Source organism: Lolium rigidum, chromosome 4, assembly GCF_022539505.1.
Source record: "Lolium rigidum isolate FL_2022 chromosome 4, APGP_CSIRO_Lrig_0.1, whole genome shotgun sequence".
NCBI lineage: Eukaryota > Viridiplantae > Streptophyta > Magnoliopsida > Poales > Poaceae > Lolium > Lolium rigidum.
Genome location: NC_061511.1, coordinates 173,963,659 through 173,987,316, shown reverse-complemented (window position 1 = coordinate 173,987,316; position 23,658 = coordinate 173,963,659). Strand labels below are relative to the sequence as shown.

General features: G+C 40.7%; 1 protein-coding gene across 4 annotated transcripts; it reads right to left on the bottom strand.

Annotated features, from left to right (window-relative positions):
* Window positions 1-4: 4 nt before the first annotated feature.
* On the bottom strand, window positions 5-23,658 carry LOC124706362 (anaphase-promoting complex subunit 1). Of its 4 annotated transcripts, XM_047238030.1 has the most exons (38): window positions 23,344-23,656; window positions 22,673-22,736; window positions 22,108-22,192; window positions 21,732-22,003; window positions 21,219-21,324; window positions 21,075-21,139; window positions 20,982-21,035; window positions 19,541-19,728; window positions 19,398-19,467; window positions 18,492-18,662; window positions 16,873-17,360; window positions 15,041-15,500; window positions 14,635-14,967; window positions 13,691-13,774; window positions 13,026-13,118; window positions 12,842-12,901; window positions 12,213-12,311; window positions 11,914-12,054; window positions 11,532-11,612; window positions 10,856-10,927; window positions 9,741-9,812; window positions 8,755-8,848; window positions 8,589-8,671; window positions 7,518-7,574; window positions 7,349-7,426; window positions 7,151-7,272; window positions 6,884-7,044; window positions 5,163-5,239; window positions 4,977-5,090; window positions 4,774-4,875; window positions 4,258-4,398; window positions 3,992-4,165; window positions 2,780-2,843; window positions 2,547-2,686; window positions 2,325-2,473; window positions 2,102-2,180; window positions 1,911-2,009; window positions 5-593 (listed from the first exon to the last, which is right to left on the bottom strand). In XM_047238030.1, exons 1-38 carry the CDS (start codon window positions 23,574-23,576, stop codon window positions 216-218), a joined length of 5,403 nt encoding a protein of 1,800 aa, XP_047093986.1. In that variant the 5' UTR covers window positions 23,577-23,656; the 3' UTR covers window positions 5-215. The 4 variants fall into 4 exon arrangements, with proteins under 4 accessions (XP_047093986.1, XP_047093985.1, XP_047093987.1 ...); XM_047238029.1 differs by having other exon boundaries at window positions 20,982-21,139; XM_047238031.1 differs by lacking the exon at window positions 3,992-4,165 and having other exon boundaries at window positions 20,982-21,139; window positions 23,344-23,658.

The following is a 23,658-nucleotide window of genomic DNA, read 5'->3' as shown; positions in this document are numbered from 1 at the left end:
ACACTGAATCAGAAGAATTCATTTCTTTTGTAGCAACAAAAGCTTTACAAAGTCCAGAGCATTCCCAGCAATGCAAATACTAAAACATTGCAGGCATTGCCATTTCTCAACCCTAGCTATAAACCAGAACAACAAAACCCTTGCATAGCAGTACGTTTGTAAAATGCATAAACAAGGATCACCGTACAAACGTCCCTTGCATTACGTGCTAGGTTCTAGGGCCTCACGGGCATCTGAAGCTTCTCAATCTCCATCAGTCCCACAAGATGTGTGGTTGGCAGCAGGAGGCGAAGCAACGGGAGCATGGACACACCTCCGGGAGCTCTGGGCTTTATCTTTTCAACTGCGGATGCCACAACATGGGGAGGTGGGATGCTGTACCACTGGAGATACCAAGCGAGGAGCACCGCGTCGTTTTGAGCATCTGGCCATTTGCCTGTGCCCAAATAACTGACGAAGCTGGCTTTGAGCTTTGGCAATTCCGCAAAGATGTTATCCACACGTTTCGTGAGGGATTCCAAGAACGTGGACTGAACGATGCCTCCACATGAAATTCTACCATCAACTAGTGCTCCATTGTAGGCCAAGGCAACCTGCATATTGGAAAGGATAAGCATGATGACAGAACCAAAACTAGTCGTTTTCCGAGTAAAAGGTACAGGCCTGCAGCAGATACCAGAAATAAAGATGATAGGAAACTACTAGCTATGGCATAACATGGTAAACTGAAGCTATGTGCTGCTTAACTTCGCCAGTTATCAGCACAGTACTACGAATTGAGAAGAACCAAATCCTTGCCAGCCGGTCCTTGGCAATTCTGAAATAAATAGGGACCTCTAGAGCAGATTATGCAATCAGTGTGCAATTATGATCAAAAGGAGAAATATATCTCCATCTCACATGCAGGGAAGGTGGGAACTTCACAAAATACAAGGGTCATCCCTTCAGTGCAGCTCACAGCAGCCCGCCAACCTAGTGTATAAATGATGCCCGCACGGTCAATACACCGCCAAATCGCGCTACGATACCCTCTTCCAGGGAGCAATTGGGTCCGCCTCGTGGAAAGTGACATGGGAAACACCCCGTGTGAAGTGCTTCATCTGGCTGGGACAGAAGTTGGACAGCCGAGCACCTAGCAAGGAGAGACATGCGGCATATCTCCTATGTGACCAAACATCCGAGACCACAGGACATCTTCTGGTGGACTGGCCCTTCCCACGGGCACCATGGCATGAGGTGCTTTCTTGGATCCAATTTATGGCATGACCTCCGACAGTCTGAGAAAAGTTCAATGGCTGGTGGCCATTTGCCGTCGACTCCCACCTTGGGGTCGTTAAGGAAGGCTGGCCCCTTCCCACGGGCACCATGGCATGAGGTGCTTTCTTGGATCCAATTTATGGCATGACCTCCGACAGTCCGAGAAAAGTTCATTGGCTGGTGACCATTTGCCGCCGACTCCCACCTTGGGGTCGTTAAGGAAGGGCTTATCCTTGTTGATAAAGCTCCCAGCCTGTTGGATCCGGAAGCGGCAAAACACTGCCGTCTTAAACAGGGAAAGTCCTTGCATTGCCTCACTGTATCACGTGATCCAAGCAGACGCAGTGTGGGCCACAACAGGAGCAGTCAGCCTCCAAACATCACCAACGGCAGGAGCGCTTAGGGGTGAGACGTGTATTGTGGTCATAAGTTCATAACTGGACATGGTACGCTTGTAAATAATTTATTCTACATATTGCATTGAGAGACACAGCTTTTGTTTCTCAAGAAAACAATGCAAAAAGGCACCCTCACCTCAAATGTTAACGATAGCTCAATTATATACCATACATAGCAATTTCTGGCACTGGGGCTGGAAATTATCCTGGATGCAGACAAAGAGGAACAAGACATATAGAGCACTCAGTACAAACCTTCAAGCTGGAAAGGAAGAGAGAGTCGAAGAAAGGAAAATGCCCAATCTTCAGATGCTCCCACATTGACTCAATTATTGTGTAAAAGCTGATATAGACCTGGAAATGAAACATCACAGTGACTGGATATGCAAAAGATGATAAAGCACAACAAGATTCAACAAAATTGGAGACAAGTTCATGCAAGAAACCTGTAGAAGTGCTGGCCTATCTTTGCTCATGCATTCATACAATACTTGAGAGCAAAACTCTTGAAAGTTGTCATTACATCTGCAATGACAAGGTAACATTACAAAAAGCACATAGGCAAACTGGCCAAATTGAGCATACAGTGTTTAACATCTGATGTCCGGGTTAGGTTATTCACTGCATATATAAATTAACAAGAAAAACATCAAAAGAACTACCACTTGCCTGCCCTTCCATGATTCGCAACACAATTTTGCAAAAGCTATCAAGCTTGGATTGGCCGAGAATGTGCTTACTAACTGATCAACTCTGGATGAACTAAGACTTGAACGGTTTAGTTGAGTACCACAGCTTGTAGATGGTGTATCACAAACCTGAAAATCAATATAATTGCATGTCAATATATCCTTTACCTGAAACATGTCAGAAGTGTAGCAAAACATTAACCTCATGCATTGCCCGTGAAAGCAAAGATTGGCATCCAATCGGATCATCTGAGTAGGAGCATGATCCAACTTTACGCTTTATATATAGAACTCCGCCATTGAATGGATCGGTCTTGTCTCCAGATCTCCACCATGGCTTGTCTATTTAAGAGACATGAAATAAAAAATATTACTCTATATAATAATATAAAATAATTTCTCAAAACAGTGAAGTACTCAGAACGAGTTATGTACCTTCAGGTTTAAGTTTTATCACCTGTGGCCAATATCTAGGCCCACAAACTCGGACATTCTTCAGCTGCAACATAATTAATGATTTAGAATTCATGGTCAATATCGACTGTGTTCCTAATGGAATAAAAATATAAAAGGCTTTCTGAACAATAAAATCACAATTTTAATAGATTGTTTTTTTAATCTCCAAGCTTATATAAAGCCGATTATAGAAGTCTGCCGGATCATAAAAACTGGCCTTTCTCCAGCAGGACAACACAGTTGTATTTTGAGAAAGGATCTTTTGTGCAGATCCACGCAGGTTTACAACAGGCCTTTGCACCTGATATCCCCAAGTTATTTGTTACTAGAAGCATTTATTTAGCCTCCTATTTATTGGACATACAGACAGCAAAATGAGCTCGATGAAGAGCGGTTAATTCAGGCTTGACTAAACATGAGATAGCAACCACTTTGAGATCAACAGGACATGCAAACAAGGGGAATATACTCTCAGCAAAGTGTCCCAATTCATACAAACCATCAGGAGGGCAGCAGTGCTGCAGCAACCTGCTTTGCTCCTTAGTCACTGCCAGCTTCCATCAGTCTGCCTCACACAAGATTTGGTCAACCACAGCTAGACAGTCTGGTCGCGTGTTCTCAAGCATTCGATCGTTGCGCGTCTGCTAAATTCACCACAGCGGCAACTGAATCAGCAATCTCACAACCTTCATCTTGTCGTGCACCTGAGCAGCAGACAATTCTAGCTATGTGCATAGCTCATGGGGCCATTTTCTCGACTTGGTACAGGTGCAAAACCCTGAACCAGACTTCCTGAGCAGAAGGGGAACTGGATCAACAGATGAGTCTTATCATCTTGAACACAGAAGGGGCAAAGGTCCAGGTGCGGCAACCCAAGGCGTGCAAGCTTATCTGCAGGTCCAACAGCGGTTCAACGAAGCCAGCCAAGAGAAGATTTCATCTTTAAAGGAGCCCAACAATACCACTGAGCCTCTTGACCAACAATACCAGAAGAAAGTTATTTCTGGTTACCTCACATGTGGTTGACAGACCAGTAGGTTGGCTCCAACTTGTTAGTTAGTAGTACATATTACAAAATACCAATAAAACTTATTAGTTAGTTAAACTTATGTTTTACTTGTGTGAAAGATGTATACTACATTCAGCATACCAAATGAGCAAACAAGTATTGCAGGAGCCGAAAATGCATACCACTGAGCGTTCTGGTAGAAGACAAGGTGTCACCTCGCAGTAATAAGTCTCATCATAATACTCTGTTTCAGCAACTGTCACTTCAAGTGGGCAATATACCGGAAGTCCTGTGTCGACATCTACTGTTTGAACCCGTCGAGGTTCTGTTGCTATTACATACAGGTGTCTGAAGGCCTATTACATTGTCATAGCAAGAATTTTAATTTGTTTGCAACAAGATACCATATAGCAAGAAGCCCAGAACCCAGAAAGTAAAAGAGAGATACCTGGAGATGACAGCGATTGTCATTTGGTCCAGTAGGCAAACGTGGGTAAAGTGTGATCAATAGTGCAGCAATTGCACTGTTTGACGTTGAAAATGTGTGTGTGCCACCTCCAAGAAATAAGAATCCTACAGCCAAGCTTACCTACATCCCAGAAAAACCAAGTAAATCATCTGATGAATTCATGGATTTACACGTGTACTAACAAAACAAGCTATTAGCATATCAAAATGGGCATGACATTTCACCGCAGTGAGCAGAATTTCTTATTTAGTTTGCACGCAAACCATATGATATAATCCCTCTAGTTTGCAAATTTGAACATTATCCAACTCGATGTGGGAGATTCTACCAAAAATACCTGAGCAGAATCAACACAATTTGTCTTTCAAAACATTCCGCGCGCGTCGATTACGAAGGAATGGAGGGAGTACGTAATAAAATAACATATAAGTTATAGGTCTTGTGGACACATTTTAAAGGAATTACAGTTCATAACACCTAGTAAACAATACTCACAGCCATCTGCAGCCCATAATTCACTTGTCCTTCTGCAGAACTTCTTCCCCTAAGATAGCGCAGCAAGCGAAATGTTTGTAAATGACCAGACCCTGCCATTACCTTATAAAAGGAAAGATGCAAACCACCAAAGTTGTAAGCCTTCATAACAACTACGAGGATGCACCATTTCTATATAAAATCACAACAAAGTTGTCACTTACCAGAGATAGAGAGAGAACAATAAGATGCAAGCAGAGCTCAAGAGTTCCACGATCAACATATTGCAGCAATCCCTTTGGCAGTATACTTGGACTTCTAACAGATACTTGTTTAATCTACATGAAAAAATATTAACTATATTAGTGGAATACCAAATGAGAATTAAGATTGAATAGCCATATATGTACCTCGTTGAGAAAATGGACAGTGTAATTGTAGAGTAGTTCTTGGGCATCACCGTTTCTGCTGCCTGCATACTTGAGTCCTGGAACCGTTGACAGTGCTGGTAAGTGACTGCTAAGTGACTGCTAAGTGCATAAAGATATTTCATGTGGTGTTCTAATGATCATGATTAAAGTCATGCACTGACAACTTTAAGTGAGTTCAAACTTCATTATGAATGGAATCGCTCTATTACTTGATATAATGCATTGAGGCTCAAAGAGCCAATATAGACCACAGAGACACAAAACCTGGGGGCGCTCAACGAAACTCGTGGGCCTGGTTGAGAAATGAGCAAGAACAAATCCTATCAACTACAGCCAGAACACAGGCAGGTCATGAGTGGTCATGTCAAGTGGCAACAGAGCTCATAAGCCTGAGCAAGGAAGAGCAGATCCTGACAGAGCGGCAATGGCCAGAAAAGCTGAGAGGTCACTAGCAGTGGCCAAGAAACTTGATGAAGACTAAACCAGGAACATAAAGCACCTCCTCCAAACAGCAAGCAACAAAACAGCTATCAACCAAACAGCACTCGCACCAAACGAGCAGCATACTTGCCGATTGATGTAATGCAGCCCACCAACGAGTTGGAGCAGAAGAGATTTGATAGCAGCATAGCTGGCAGCAGAGCAAAGGGCAGCAATGGATGGCACTGTGTGATACAGCTGCAACATGATAAGTCACTCGTAAGCAGACGCAAGTTGGTGGCATCCAGAGAAGACAATGGTCGCATCTGCCTCCCGGTGGGTTGGCACTGCTAGTGGCTGCGGCATGCAACAGACAGGCAGACTAGCAAGGAAGGGTCATGGATCCAGTAACAGCCCTTATGTTAGAAGTTCAGATGGAGGCCATTGACTCGGATCCGGGCGAACCGGAGGTGGATCTCATGTGGAAAAAGAAAATCCAACTGGGACCAGTGGATCTAGACTAAGAAGACAGAACTGGGTCGTGAGTCCCAGCAGTGTCAAATCGGGACCGTGCGAACCAGTACAGTATCGTTCCAAGGCTCCACTAACTGCGCCTCCTGGAAGCTCATATGGAAGAGTTGGGCGCCTAACCGAGTCAAATTCTTCCATTGGCTCGCCAACATCGATCGATGCTGGACCGCTGATCGACTCGCCAGGCGAGGCCTGCAGCACCATGCCAAATGCCTGCTCTGCGACCAAGAGGCAGAGACCATCCACCACCTCTTCATCGGTTGCCCTTTTTCGCGGCAGATTTGGCACGAAACTCTATCTTGGCTGCGCATGTCCTGCAGGCCGCCACAGGACGATGCATCCCTAAACGATTGGTGGATCGTGGCAAGGCAGCACACCCCAAAACCAATGCGCAAAGGACTTGCAACCATAACACTGATGGTGCCCTGGATGATTTGGAAACACCGCAACAGCTGCGTTTTCGATGGACAGCAGCCCTCCATCCGCAGCCTATGTGCTACCATCAAAGACGAAGCGGCGGCCTGGGCTACAGCGGGCGCCAAGGGGCTGAGAGACGTGCTGCCAACGACCTGGGATGTGCACTAATTTCCTAGCTGTAATAAACCCCTGTAACACCTCCTAGGAGGCTTGTAAACTTCTATCTCTTCAATGAAATGAAACGCAAAGAGTCCTTTGCGTTTTCTCGAAAAAAAATACTAGCTGGGATATGGTAAAAAAAAGGCATTCAAAAACAGATACCGATTGCTCACCAATTGCTATGCATGCTCCAGTCACAATATTAACATAAGCCTGAAAGAGGGCTTCAGCATCAAACTCGTCACAGTCAATAGCCCCTTCACTCATATTGAGAACACCGGACTTTATAGGTTCGGGAATTTGAGACCCAATCCAGTCTATAGAAGGTTCTATTCTGCAAAACCACATCACTAGTTAGCTTTAGGCTACTATTTACTGCAGGTCTGTTAATATATATCATAAAACCATACTGGTACTTCATATCAAATTAATAATCTTACCGGCTCCACATTACTATATTTCGGGCTATAACGCGAAGCATAACAAAGTCAGGCCTCACGTATTGCAAGTCAAAGTGAGTATTGGGAATGCTGAGTCTAGCTGCAATTTCCTCTGACTCTGCCTGTAAATTATGAACATGGTAATACAATCCAGTAGGTTCTTCTTGTAGTACAAAGGTTTTATGGTAAGAAACAAACCTTCATAAATATTAAGGCTAGAGCAATTACTGCGCCAGGTGCAGTAACATCAACATTTATCTGTGTACCATCCATCATCTGTACAAATGGTAACATAACAATACGGATGAATGCATAGTTCAGGTATAACCCATGGAATGTGTCCATGACAAAATGAATGGAAGATGACCTGTCCAGTGTTTCCGCTTTGATCATCAGCAGCTATTGTTGCATTAAGGAATTTTTCCTGAGAATTAACAGCTATAAGTATATGCAATCCATGAGCTAAATTTAATTGGTTCATGAATTACAGAAGTGACTAAAGATCAAGCAAAATAAAACTTGGCTGCAAATATAATGTTAGTATCTCTAGGATGTAGCTTTTTGGTATGCCACAGAAAAACTAAATTGAGTAGTGGCTCCACATAGACATAGTCAAGACCTTATGGAAGTGTTCGATGCCACTTCCTTCGCCAAACTGGATAGTTTATATGAAGATCTTTAATCTCTATATCTACCAGTATTCTGTACATGCAGGAGGTGGTGCTTGAGTTTAAGGTTTGACTGCATGCGCATCTTAAAAAAATCTTAAGAAGTTCATACATGTGCATCATGTTATAGAATGATCGCCTCCCAGAAGTGACACAAAAGTACAATCAAATATACCTTGCACAAGACAAAAAGGTTCAACTTATTTTTTAACCGGTGTGACTGCAACCTGTCTTTTTGTACATAAAAAGTTTGATCATAATTTTACATGAAGGTTTGCAGTCAGACAAGTTTTAACATGATGCACTGTATAGAAGTTCCCAAAATGCACAAGATACCTAAATACTCAAGCACCTACCCTTGTATGTACAATTGATTTTCCCTTTGCTCAAAACAGATTGAAAACTAGCTTCTTGCCAGCAAAAGTTAGAGAAGCAACTTCACTCAGTCAGTAGAAGTGTACAAGGCCATTGAAAACTGGCTCTAGCAGATCAATTCAACCATGAAAGTTTGGTAGTGGAAGGGGGTTTTACTTCGGTTGGTTATCACGAGGTGTCGCTTATGAGAAAATATTTGTATTCATCATATATACATGGGCATCTAATATCACAAACTCGATTAGTCAAATACTTGCAGCTAGCATAAGATCATGCAACGATATAAACAAATTTGAAATCAATAACTGTGAATTAAGACACAAAGAAACAAGCATTTTAAGTGGGTTCTTGAAACATTAAATACAGAAGAGTAAGGAGCTATGACAGAATCTTACATGGTAGACTTCTTTACTGCCAATGTATTCAAAAAGCCGATCCAGAAAAGTGTCCATGAATCCAAATGCATCACTTCCACGACCTTGAAGTAAAAATGTGTGTTATTTTTATCAGGGCACTAGTTCAAGTATGCAAAATGTATTATTGTCTTAAAATGTAGTTCACCTAAGGCAACAAATCCTAGTGCAGAGCCTGCAGCAACAGCATACCCTTCCCTTTCTAGCACATTATCACCGCCACTTCTTCGGCCAATCTCACCCTGCATGTAACAAGTACATCTTAGGTACAAAAACTAACTAGCGTAGGAAATGTAGGACCTTATAAGTTATAATAATTAAATATCATGAAATAACACCAAACTTAATCACCACTCTCAGCTAATCTGAATCTCATTAATTTCGAAAGCACAAGTAAGCTGCAATATACAAATAAATATATATGGAACTGCTGTCATGACAAGCTACTTGAAAATTGGAGCAGGTACAACTGGAGATACACAAGATCTGTATGTTTAGATGCTTCCTGCTCTCGAGAAGTCAAAGAATATCAAAATACCATGGTTAAACATTAAGCAGAGTGCAATGTATATGTTTTAGCCCGGATTGACTGCGGCGGGTTACAAGGACAGTTTACTGCTGGATGCAGCAAATGTCAGTGTGTGGCCAACTGGCCACCATAGTAGTAGAAGGGTATCAAGGGCAGATTGGACAAACTAGAGTCTAGAAGACGCAAGGGGTAGGAACAGATTATTCATTCCTTGACCCCCAAAAAATGCACCTTAGATCCATTATAAAGGATCAACTCTCGTCTGAAGCCTGGACTCCTAAGCAGATACATATCTCCTATGCTGACTCAATGGCTTAGCCGGTCTAACAGCTAGCCAGCTTCATCTCTAGATCCGACAAAGCCAACTCTTCTCTGACTAGGACTTAAGACCAACTCCAGCCCTCAGAAGCTATTTTGTTCCTCCTGCACCAAGCCCAGCTGACCATTGTGCTGACTCATCCACAGGTGGTTTCCCAATAAGAGACCAGTATATACGTGGTAATGTCACAGACAAATGGAACTGAATTACTCCTTTGCTGGTTATAAGAAAGGAAATTCAACAACACAAAAGAATCTTAAATGAATAGGACATGCAGACAAATTACCAGAAGTATCTTCATGGTTAATGCATGTGCTGATCCTTCGTAAAGAAGTCCGATTCCCATCACTGCTGCTGACTGGATCAATAGACAATGGTATGAGCAAAGGAAATGGATATGTAATATTGCCTGCTAGCAACCATGTAAAATTAGCTCAAGCAAGGCATTTTGGATGACCCAATACAAAAAAAAATTTACTACATAAAGATCCAAGTAAAGTCATGTATCATGAAACTCTGCAAAACCTCAACAAGACCACAGGCTGACACAAGTCATCTCCCCTTACTGTTAAGGGTATAAGTGTCTTTGTACTTGCCTAGGGTGTGGGGGCATGTCTCTTGAGCCTTGTACTATATATGTATTAAATATGCCCCTTGTGCTCTCTCAGTATAGAGGTATTTTTCAGACCATGCGGTTCCTCATTGTCACCAGCCTCTCTTTCGGCAGGGTTCAAGATCTGTTAAGCCCAGGAAGGCCTGCTGTTCTCTCTAGTTCGTTTAGGCCATCCAAGTCCACAAAAACCTTTGTTTGTCAGCTGTCCTTTCCCAGTCTTATTCCGTTCTTTCGGATCTTGGCCACTCTTTTCTTTTGCATTGCTGCTTCCTTGCACCACAATGCCGTCATCCTTTCCTTTTGAGGTTACCACCGTCTTATCTCTATGATCTTTTGAGCTAAGATCTTTGCCACCATCTTTCTCTATTTGCTTTTATTCAACAGGTTTTCAAGATTCCAAGCTATGGGTATTTTAATCAGAGGTATAAACGTACAGCTGTAAATATGATTAGGCTGACAATATTCAAAACTAAATCACATCATCTGTCAACTTGGTATACTACATAATCAACCAAGCTTGCATGCAATTTCCAAACATATGTTATATCCAGCATACATATCCAGTAACAAACATTTTTAACACATACACCCTCCATCCCATAATCTGAGATGTTATTACATCTGATATGCTCATATATTGAGATGTTATTACATCTGATATGCTCATATATTGGATGTAATAACATCTTATATTTACCCGCAAAAAAAATATTATATTGTGGGATGGAGGGAGTAGTTCTTACATTAAAAGTTGAACAGCGGCAAGGCATTAGCAATCACAGTGTTACCTGCAGAAGAGTTGGTAGTTCCAACTCCGGCGTAGAAGATGGATGGCGAGAAGGGACATGAAAGTAGAGCATCTGAAAAGTTATCATAAACCATATAATTTCAAGTTACCATACAGCAGCATATCAGGATATCCAGACTTCAAATGATCATGCAGTAATAGCAGGTCACGTCTGAGCTTTCAGCAAAGTAAACACAAGAACCCAAATGACTCAAAAAGCAACAGGATCAAGCCCTGAGCTCCTTTCCCTTGTTATGGATGCAACTTATCTCTATTGCATAGCCCAGGGAGCAAATGTATAGTACGCATGGCTTAGAGTAAACATGCAGAAAACACCTTATACAATGGGGAAAATATACGGCACTATGTACTGCTCTAACACCCCTTATCCTTGCTGTGGCGGCCATATACTCTGCCCCACATGATACTACCACCCCTAGGTGTGTCAATCAACAGCCTTGTAACTCCAACCACAAACTGAGCAGACAAGGACCATAACAGAAGGACATTCTTGACAGAGAAATGGACAACAAATTCCCCACGTCAACCCAGATCAGAAGCAAAGATTAAGGCTGAATGGCATTTTCCTCGCCAGGCATACACGAAGTCTATTTCTAACCGCAATGATTAAGTTCACCTAATAAGTATGCATAAATGCAAAAGGTGGAATTTAGTACCTTCGAAATTGCAGGGTGCAATGTTCCCCTATGAGATGCCGCCAACCCAAGTAATAATCCAAGAGTAGTTATATCATGCTCCTGCAATGAAATATTAGGTCAAATAATTACCATAACTCCTAATAAACAAATAAAGACTTCAATAATTATCGAAAAATAATAGCATCTGCCTTTTTTCTCTTAACAGGTCAAGAACAGAAGTACTTCCTCAAAAGGACAGCAGATTGAGTAAATGAAGGTGCCAAGTGGTATGAAATGTTTTAAGGGAGAAAATGAATACATGAACATGAGAAAGGGTAAAGCTAATTATCTTCATGATGAGCTAGATAACCAAAATAGAACGACAAGTAAAGCTAATCATCTTCTTGATGGGCTGGACAACCTGTGAGAGATATCGATAAGCATCAGTCATTGTTAAAACTCGTAGATGCTCGTGCAGACCAAATGCTAGAAGCAGACCAGCATGAGTAAAATTTGGTTCGGAAGGTCTATTGTATTGTATCCAAGTTCTCAACATTTTCTCCTGAAAAACGATGGCAACAAGATTAATTCACAACTACAGAAAAGACAGCAAATGAGCAACAAACATTTGAAGGAGTCTGCAAACTGTGCAGTATTTTTTAACAGGGATAAAATTTGCAGTTTTTTCTACAGCTGGATAGTCTCTGTGGGTGCTTTTACCTGAAATGGAGCAAGCCTCAGGCCAGCAGCCACACCATTGTGAAACTCAGCCCAAGAATTGAATTCAGAAACACTTCTGGTACTTAGATCAAGATTAACCTATATAAAATAGTATATTATAGAAAAAACATAAGCAAGAATTAGGAAGCTACCATAAAGCAAGTTATGTGACTCGTCTCAACCATAGTTGCTTGCTATTCATCATTCTACAGATGTACATCAAAATCAAAAATTTGGTGATAAATCAAGATGCGTTAACATATCTCTTCAAATTGTAAGTGTATCATGTATATACTTTGCACATTTGTCCCGTCTAGTCTAGGGTTTGGCCCAAAAGGTCAATAACTAGTGTCGACACACAGATGCTAATGGAATAAAAAATGAGTGTTGCGGATAGCTTTCATCTCTTTCTCTAACACAAAAGTTATCGAAGGAACAATACAAGTTGAGTTGACATATAGACTTATAGCACATTACTAATGCTAAGTGGTATTAACAGCGTTATTGAATTTATTTATAGGAAGTGTTAGTGCCATGATGCTAGAAAGTGGCATCAACCCTGCAGGTAGCTGCATCTACAAAAACAACAGACGAACAAACTGAAACTTAAAAAGTTAAGGAAGTGCTACTGTTGCATTCTGCTGTGCAGGTAATCGGCCAGCCAAAATAATCTTTGGGAAAACCAGAGCCTGCAGGCAAGGAAAATGTTCCGATAATGAGAAGACATTGAGAGTGCCAGGAGTGGTAAAATGTTGGACAAAATACAAGTATCAACAATCTTAGATATAATGGCATGCCAGTATGAACTTGTACCTCTGTCAACAAAGTGTAGGTTGTAGCTAAAGTAAACGCACCACGCCCGAAAGGTAAAGCGGTTGTCCTTTGTGCAAAATTCCACAGTTGTTGCTGAAATACAAGAAAGAAGTTCGCAGCTAGGACAATCATGACCAGCAATATCCAGAAAAGTACACATGCAATACCTTGAAAATGGATGTTTCTGTGTTTTTCTCGTGATATCTTAAGAAAAATAAAACAATGTAATAATGAAAAGAAAGATGTACACAGGGAGGCATCAAGGGAATGGAATAAAGCTGCAGTGGCAATGGTAGCGGGATTCATAACACCGAAGTTGAGCGGTGTGGTTGTCATTATGTGAACAATAGTTTAATATATGGTAATATCCTAGTTAAGGTTAGGTGTAACTAAGTTGAATACTAATATTAGTAGTTCAAATTTAAGCTATATATTGGAAGGTAGATCCAGATCATCCTGGTCATTAATTCATTATACCGCATGCTGCAATTTAAAGTTGGTCCCTCCCCCTCCCCCAAGAAAAAATCTCTATACTAGAACATTAAGAATATTCAAACTATTATTTGTCACACTACCCACATACTACACCAAGAATTTATGAACAGTTTTCCTAATTTACTACAATACATATCTAGTCATGAGCTAACAGCAAGAAAGAGATATACCTGTTGTAGGTCCTGATCAGAGGCAGTAGGGTTAGTGGATGTTTGTACGGCCACAGGTCTTGCTGAGCATAAGAGGCGTCTAACCTAGTTGGAACAATATGACGGAATAAGAAAAAATGCACACAACGATATTTATAGCACTACCAAAGGTTGAAGCAGGCTAATACATCTTACACAAGGTAGGTAACCATATAACTATACATAAAGCAACCGAGACATATACCACTGACACGAAAATTCATGCATGGGCCATATAATTATGGTGGATACTGGCCACTTTTAAAAGATTGTTTGCATTTGCACCAACATCTTTAGTTTAACAGACAGATCTGATACATCCATGTTGATGAGGGACAGTAGATAAAATGAATTAAAAAAAGTAGAAGTCTAATCTATTATGGCTTCTACACACTTATACTATATTCTAGGTAACTTGGTCCTTTGTCATATATGTCGCAGTGTGTTCTAGAGTGTTCCAGCTATAAGTTGTAACTAGGATATTTGTATCTCTTTTCCTAGCTTTAAGTAGTGTTCTCTAGAACCCTATAAGTAGAGTTAAGTAGTGAAGGCTCATGAAGCCTACAAATAGAGGTTCACACCTCTACACCTATGTAACCCAGACTATGTACCCTCTACCTATCAATAAAGAGAACTTTATGTTCTTGTCTCAGATCTTGGATTAGATCTTGTGAGTTAAGAGTTTTAAACTGAACTCTTGATAGCCCTCGCCCCTAGAGCGACATCTAGCGCAGCGCGTTGAAGTGGTTCCTTCAACAATTGTGCTGCCCATATTATAGCACCAAGGTGGAGTTGTTCCTCTACAGCCTTGTGCTGCTTCACATGTCAAGCATTAAATACATCAGAACAAGAAATATTAAAACTAATTTGCTCAACAGTAAACAACAAACTCCTTGTTACAAAAGAAAGTAAAAAACTGAACAAACCTCGTTCAAACGCAGATCACGACCATATCGTAGTTGTGTTGTTGAGGTGAAGATGTGTTCCATGCCATCCTCAACAGATCTATAGACAGCATCTGTATCCTCAGAATTCAAAACCTCTGATGTAGGGGCATCGGATGCAGTTGTTGGTACAGTTACAGGTTGCAAATGCAGCATATATGGGACTGAAATTGATGTCGAACTATCATTATTCGAAAACCCATTTTCTTTCCTCAATGAACCCATCTTTGCTGTAGCTAGATCTTCCCTGCCAACAAGAACATAAGCAGGTGCAGGCCAGTCATCAGGAGGAGACTCGCGGCATTTGTCCAGTGCCTGTAACATGAAACCGTATATCAAAATAAATTCCGTAACAGCATATAATAAACAGCCAAGATAGTGCACACACATGCCGAAGCGCGAGAGATACACCAATGGGAAGCAAGTCCAATTGTTGACGCCCAAAGTTTTCGCCAACCATAGCCAGAACAGTGAGTTCCTCGGTATTTCTTGCTGAGCCACTGGCAACTTCACAATATACACCAGAAGAGAGATTTCTCCCTTTCCTTTCTGCTCCTAATAACAAACTATAAAACGACACCACTTTCCTACCCCAGCTCACCGCAGAGCCTTTCTGTTTGCACATTAGAGCAGGAATGTCATCTAAATTCGACAAATGACAACCGTGATTCAGACAATTTTCAAACCAACGGAAGAGACACGGTGGAGTTTTTAAAGCAGCAGCAGAAGCTAGGGACTGGAATTCAACCAAGTTGTGGGGAAAGTCCCGGCAATAATAATCTACAGAACTATTTTCACCCAGGGATGAAGCAACCCTACATAACAAGGAGGCAAGAGATCCTAGATCCCTGAAAAAGATAAACCAAGAAGCAAACATAAGTTAAAAGGGTCACTGAGAGTATTGCAATATACATGATAACAACACAGCACTGACATGCATGCCAAGAAGTCTCAAGCCATTCAAGAGTGCACTGAATCTCAACACAGTAAACTAAACAAATAAACACTAGTACCCAGTAGCCTAAGAAAGTAAGCCTTGTACAGTTTTTTTTCCTTGCTTTCTCTGAACTTTTTTCGTAGCCTAGCTACCACTGTCATGCTCCCGTATTCTCGACGGTTTTCTTCTAATACACAATGACGCACGCTTAGGGTTCGAGAGAGAAAAAAAAGCCTAAGAAACTAACTCACTAGAGAATAGCATAAGTTTTGAGAATATTTGAAAAGAGGTTTATATAATTAAACTTCATCAATTCAGCTAGAATAGACTCCGGTTTGATCTCATTCACCCATAGCTATTGAAATCCGAAGCTATACTACTTTCAAAACAACTATAATAAAAAAAATGCTCAAAAGAAAAACGTGCAGCAGACCTAGACGCTGCTAGTACTATTTTTAACGAATCAACTCAGCTCAGGTCAAGGTACTAAACTAGTAATGCATATATCTAGGAGTCCATGGATGATTTTATTCCCGAGGTTGAAAGAGGCGCTAGGCAGGCATTCTGTAGTTGCCTAGTGCCCTGCTCGCCTAGGCGTTATGAGTGATAGCAGCTACTGCAAGCTGCAGAGCTCAAAGGGTTCAGAAGCCAGCAGGTGAAAACGGCCATTGAGAAAGGAAAATGGAAGAAGAAAAAAAAAAGGCCCATTAGCAAACTAAGCTGCTGCTTTAGTTAGATCACAGTTCAGATCTGCCTCCACATCATGCAGCCGCCGTCGACAGCACGGCGACAACTGCCTTCGTGGGCAAGCTACTGCATTTCTGACCTCCCTGCAGCCACTGTGTCTTCCCTCTTCCTACACTGCCTCCTCATTCCCTATCAGTTCCTCACCGGTGAGGTCGCTATCTTGCCAGAGAACCTCGCCGGGCGCCTAAACCACCACATGGGGCCAAGGCTACATGCTCTGCTGTCACCTAACACTTTCGCGAGCCTAGGCGAACGCCTAGACACGCTTTGTTGAACCATGATTTATCCGCATAATTGTGTTTGGCTAAATTTTTAGCTTCAGGAGAGAATATGGAACATAAGAACCAGCAATTGTCCTCCACATAAATTTGAACCATATTATGAGAATAAATACATGGAACTAAGGATATGGCTAACCGCTTACTGTCTCAATAGATGTGTATAGCAAAGCAAGGATCAGCATGTTGACATTTAGATAATAAGTAATAGTATCAAGAAACAGCTTATGTAGACAAAAAAAAATAAACAGGACTTACTGTTTCCGCAAAACATTCAGCTTCAGGTTCTCATAGAGGGCATGCAGTGTGTCTAAAGTTTCTTTCATAAACCGAATATAGAATGCCGCATCTGAACTGTGTTCATCTTGGAGGAAGGAATGAAAGGCTGTGCTGTTAGTACTATATGACATGGGCAAAAATGATGTGCCCAAGATGGAAGACTGTTTACAGTACTGGGCATGGTATTTGCTGTTGATCAAAAAGCCCCAAGCTGTACTAGACGATGTGGATGATTTAGTTGATGACGTTTGTTCATATTTTGCACAAGCTTTTGATACTTCATAGCTAAAAAATTCCCATTCTGAGTCCACATGAGAGCTTGAACACAGGGAGGCAGCATCATTATCACCCCAGAGAAGAGAAACAAAATGACTGTAAAAAGAGCTCTGCAGGCCCTCTGCCATAGCAGTTATGCAGTCACTAACCAAAGAAGACGAAGGATTTTTGCGTAATGAACATCGGAGCATCTGCAGAAAGCAAATGTGTAAAATAAACCATTAGATCAACTGAACTAATTCAAAGCCGTACAGAATTGGAGACAACAGTGTGAAGAACATTACAAATAATAAAAACACATGTGTTAATAAGAACATCCCAATTGGCTGGCATGGATGGTCCTTCTAACTACTTTGCAGTTTTGCAAGCACCGTAAAGCATGAGCTTATGGCGCCACGTTTCCCGAAAGCAGAAGCTTAATCCTGACTCCTGAGTTACACTGGGGTAACAGGTTTGCAGCTTGTCGTGCCATAACATGTTTCTGTAGCTTGGCAGTGTGTGTGTTAACAATATGTTTCTAAGTCCTAGTTTAGGCTTGTAATTAAAGTGTTCTTATCAATGCATCGGAACACAACACTTCTACTGTTTTCTCAAAGAAAAAAGAAAAAATCAACTACACTACTTGATGTCCACCAAACTTAAAACCACGGGGTAATGCCATCACCTATTGACTTGAGCTCTTGAGGCATTGAGACTGATTATGGTTATCATACTGCACTTAATAGCTTTAAAAAACAAGCATTTGGTTACCTGCTTTTAAAAAAATTATAAACCAATATTTCCATTGCCGAACATATACGATGAAGTGAGAGAGGACAATCATTACTTTAAAAATAAAAGAAATGGACTTTCGTAAATTCTTATCAGCGGCAATTTTAAAAATAAACTCAGCATAGTTCCAACCACAAACTAAGCATTCATCAAGCTTCTGTTCGAAGCAAGATTGTCAAACTAAGTGTTTATGAAATAAACAAAAAAAAATCTGTATTGAGATACACATGTATCATGTATGAACATCAGAAAACTAAAAGCTCTGCAAAACAAAGAACCAACATACTGCCAAGAGTCCATAAGCTCTACAACAACAACATCAAAGCCTTTTTCCCAAGCAAGTTGGGGTAGGCTACAGATGAAACCCAACAACATAAGAAAGAGTCCATAAGCTTCTAAACAATATTAATTGTATTGGGAGCAGAAAAGGAGAACTGGTATAGTGCTAGACTAATATTTTTTTGACAACTTTACCGTAGGGGAAACCCCTATGGGTGCTAGACTAATATGGTTGGCGCAATGCCGCAAACCAGGGTATATGGGCAACCTACCAGGCCATTGCTGCATGTTACATTTACACGACCTTCAACAGCATCCGCTATGCTTGTGATCTTCACATTCGAGTACAAATCTGTAACTTCAGAATTTAGCTCATAGTTTGAGAAGATGCCTTTTCCAAATTCAGTAGGAAGACTGTAGCTGCAGAGGCACTGCTTTCCAGACTGCACTTCACATATAACAGGGTGAGATACTATAATAGATGAATAGCAGCTGGATAACAAGTTTCCAAAAGCAATGCAATCCAACAAGAATAAGTATGTTCAATATTACATCTTGAGAAGAGATTGAGAAGACTTGACGCTATGGAAGTCCTAGCGATGTCCTTAGTTGATTACGTTTACGCCTAAGTTGCATTTACAGTGTTAATCTTTTATTTGATTACATTTATGCCTAAGTTACATTTACAGTGGTAATCTTTTAGTTATGCCCAAGTTACATTTACTAGTTCAACAACCAAGAAATGATGCTTGGTGATTTTCATAAACCTTTTATCTGCTGAGTAAAACTTCAACATTCACCTCATACCAGAAGGGTAAGCTCCAAATATCAAATGTGGGAATGTTGGTTTTTACAAATACACAATAAATACAGTAACACGAATAGAACTATACAAGATTGATTATGACTATCATCTACATAACAGAAAACCTCAACTGATGTTACTGATTTAATCTTCAAGTAAAGTAAGGGACAATAGGGGTTTTCCACATGATAGACATCAAAAGTAATTGGTGCAGGAGACCAGCATAAAAATTAAGGTCAGCTGGACATAATTCAGGATTGAAGGATAAAATATGAACTTATAATTATGATCATACACATATGCACAAAAGTGCAATGCTTACAGTGTGACACGCAAAAAAATACACATGCATAGGAAATTTAATAGAACATACATAAAGGAGGAGATCATTCTCAGGAGTTAGAACTAGGATGTCCGTAAAAGGAAGGGTTCCAACCCGTGCCCTGCAAGAGACAAATCAGCCATATTAACACTGGCCGATTGAAGATTCAAAACCATGCGCTAAGTCAATCTTACCTTGGGCGAGTCACAACAACTGGTGCAGCAGCAAATGCAGGGATGTTCCAACTCATGTGAGGTTTAATATCGCCAAATGTTTCTCCATTACTATCATCTACTTGAATCCTTACAGCGAGCAAGGTCTTTTGCTCATGAAGTAAAAAACAAATTATTGGCACCCCATCAATATCAGTTGCCAAGAACACCTGGTGAGAATAACTGGAGTCAATTTGTATGAACAAAACAAAGGATGCTACTACTGCAAGCAGCATAAAGAAGAAGGAAAGGAGAAAAGGCAAAATGCAGAAACAAAAATAAACTATCAACTAACCAGGGTTGAATGTCGCTTATTTCCTTTAAGTTTAGTTTTATAAAGCATGAAACGAGCATAAAGGAAAATGGAAGGCCGTGTTACATGTACGTGTGGATTGTCTGCCTTCTTTCCATGAAGTTTGGACTTTGGGTTCTACTGGTTGGTGCATGAAACTTAACAGGCCTATACATCTGAGGTGTCATAAATAACTACACACAAAGGTACAATGGTAGGAAACAGGATAGACAAAGCAAAACAAAGGATATAGTGAACACAAGAGAAAGCAGAGAAATATGAAATAATTCAGTAATATCCTAACTTTATTGGCACCAACCATTAAAAAAATTAATCCAAAACTAGGATGAAGACGGAGAACTATATTTTCAATTAAGAACATATTTCATGTCCAGATCTTCTCTTTAATTCATTAATCGTAAAATCTTGTCAAGACGTGTATGATATGTACTATTTGGTATATGCCAAAATAATAACCTCATGTATCCCTTTTAAATCAACTGCTCCCTCCGGCCCGATTTAATTGTCACAGGACATTACTATATCCCGTTTTAATTCTAGTACCATGTGCGTCAATTAATTAGGGCCGGAGGGGAGTACCTTAACGGCACCAAAAAAACGATACATAACTCGTATACTTAATCACACAGAAAACAAACGAGATAACATGTCTGAAAATATACTCATTTAAGAAAAGAAAAGAAAAGAAAAGAAAAGAAAAGAAAAGAAAAGAAAAGAAAAGAAAAGAAAAGAAAAGAAAAGAAAAGAAAAGAAAAGAAAAGAAAAGAAAAGAAAAGAAAAGAAAAGAAAAGAAAAGAAAAGAAAAGAAAAGAAAAGAAAAGAAAAGAAAAGAAAAGAAAAGAAAAGAAAAGAAAAGAAAAGAAAAGAAAAGAAAAGAAAAGAAAAGAAAAGAAAAGAAAAGAAAAGAAAAGAAAAGAAAAGAAAAGAAAAGAAAAGAAAAGAAAAGAAAAGAAAAGAAAAGAAAAGAAAAGGGGAGACTCTGACCTCTGATGAGACAAAGCAAGGTCAGCATACAAAAAACAATACAAGGAGAATGAAGATGAAAGTATGCTTAACATAGGAAAAATGATATGAATGGAGTTTTTAAACATATAATTAGGATGGACCAACCTTACTAGCAGCAGATTGGGAGCATTTCCCCTGCCATATCTTACGAAATGCAAACTTATGCAGAGAACGATCACAGGGAACTGATAGCATTGCATTGTCATCCATTGCTTCTTGGTAAGTTGCACCATCGACTTGCCAAACAGAATGCTGAAATTTCCCTGCACAAGAAAAGATAAATGCATATCCAGCCAAAAAAGATAGAAAATGTAGTACAACTTAAGAAGCCTTTAACAGAACCTTTATGATATGATGCCATTAGAGGTAGTATATCACTTGTCCAGATAGTCTTTTCATCAAAATCTTTCATCATACTCAATCTGCTCCTTTCTTCAAAATATGTTGCCTGAAAGTGGTTGGTCAAGTACATAATGAAAAAGCATTAGCGTTAAACTGATGATACTCTTATAGCTTTATATGACAAAATATGAAAAGCTGTCTGGCTAATAATTTCTGGAATCAGGTACTCCCTCTGATCCCTTATTATGGATCGGAGGGAGTAGTATCTTTCCGTGGTCTGCACATGACAAGATGTGACAGGCAACAACTCCCTGCCAAAATGCTATCACATGAGTAAATGCATGCACCCTTGCAGTTTGGCATGATGGTAATTAGCAACCATCCCTTCTCTCATGGGAGAGAGATCAATCCCTTGACAATCCACCAAGTGGACATGAAGTATAAGGAAAAATAAGTTCATCTCTATCTTACAAAAACTCATGTCACCGTCCAAAAAATATGATATAAATATACCTGAGGCTCCTCAAGTGGATGTTTCCAAATGAGATGAGAAGAAATAATGGCACCGTCAGATTTATTGACCGCTTCCGGTGTATGGGATTGGAATGAAACATTGTAATTCAATCCAAATTCCTTGTTAGGCCGATTTAAATCTCGTGCATTTAGCAGTGGAATCGAGGATGATACCATGCGGCCTCCATCAGCAGATTTCTGAAGTAGAAGACCAAAAGGGAGAGGCCATATTGATGAAACAGCATATGGTAGTGGAATACTAACAACCTCGCCTGCAACACAAATTGTTTATATATAAGCACGAGAGAGTCCAACACTTCAGCGCTATGTCATTTGGCGCTATAATAGAAGTATAGAACAAGGAAGATAGTCTCACCAGTTACATTGTACATAGATAAAGTATCAACTTGAAGCACACATAAAAGGGCATCACGGATTGCCTCCATCCTACACCAGCAGGCCTACAATTCAGATTAGCATGCACAAATGAGCACCTATTATAAGAAGATGGCAAGCATGATACCAAAATGAAAAAAACTGCATAGTAAGCTTTAAGGAAGAGCCGCTCCATATCAGCTTGTTTTTTTTTTCTCCAAAGCAGTGGAAACAGCAACAACCTATTTTTCATTAATTAATTAAAAGGGTGCGGAGTAGACCTTAGTTCAAGGGCAATCTTCTTTAGTTGCTGACAGATTAACATTGAAAAAGGGAGGTACAGAAAAAGGGGTAAATATTAAGTGCGCTGGTAACTAAAAGAAACTCAGGTGAAGTACATTGGAGTGGACGGTCCACGAGAACCGCATATAATAGAGAGTTTGGGTGTCAGTCATTGTTCAGTTCAGCACTTTTCTAATTCAAAGAAATATACATATATAAACGATATGCAAAAGTTGTAGGAAGATTGTAATTTGCTAAGAAGGAAGACAACAAAATTGGAGTACCATTATGACTGTATTCGGAGAAGTGTATCGCTTGTGAACTCGAGAACCGGTACTCCATATAATCCTACAAGACATGACAGGCATAAGAAGGATCTATTGGTTATTAAAAAATACAGCCACATACAAAATGTAAGACCAAAACTACAACGAAGTTCAAGTAAGTTTAGCATAGACTTAAATAACAACAGAGTTCCATAAAACACTATTGGATTTCCGTATAATTCACTGAGAAATATGCAAACGATATTCCTTTGGTATGGAAGGGATTAACTGGTTTCGTCCGCTTTTACTTTTCAACCAAATTTATTATGCAGGTAAGCTCATAGAAGCCTTGTACTATGTGGGTAAAACTGATTTGATGTTGGGAACAGGAAATTGGTGTACTGATGTCGAGGCTCTTTAACCTCTGCGCCTATCTAGGTTCAAATTCTCGGAGACATGGGTGACATCTCCTCCTTTAGTGAATGCCAGAGCTCCCTAGAAAAATTGGTTTGCTGTTTTTGGAGAAGCCATAATAGAAACATTTCGAAGGTAAAAAAAGAGCCATGGAACTACGACTAGTTAAACAGATTGTGCAGCAAAAGTAGCAAGTGGAACTTCGAATCTCTGAAGTTAATGTTTCCACCAGAGTGCGGGCACGGGACAGAGGGGAAGGGGGTGTGGACGCGTACTGGTTGCCGCGGATGAAGAGCTCGTGGTCGCCGTCGGCGCGGGAGGAGGACGCGGCCTCGTCTTCAGGGGCGGGACGGGGGGACGCGGCGAGAGAGGGGTCGAAGAGGAAGTAGTCATAGTCCTGCAGCGGGCGCGCCTCGGGGCCCCCGCCGTCGGCCTCCTCGGCGGCGAGCCCGTGGGGGCGGAACTCCCTGAGCACCGTGAGCTGCCGTGACCCGATGGGCGGCGCCATCTCCCTCGCCGGCGGCGGCACCGATGAGCAGGGAGAAAGTGGGGAGGCAAAATGTGGCGCCGCCTGGTGCGGCCTGAGCCTG

Coding starts and splice junctions, on each gene's coding strand:
- LOC124706362 (XM_047238029.1), bottom strand. CDS start 23,576: ATGGCGCCGCCCATCGGGTCACGGCAGCTCACGGTGCTCAGGGAGTTC. Junction 14,968..15,040: donor TATCTCTCGCGCTTCGGCAT/GTGTGTGCACTA, acceptor TTCATGTTACAG/GCACTGGACAAATGCCGCGA. Junction 2,181..2,324: donor TGCGAATCATGGAAGGGCAG/GCAAGTGGTAGT, acceptor TTGTCATTGCAG/ATGTAATGACAACTTTCAAG.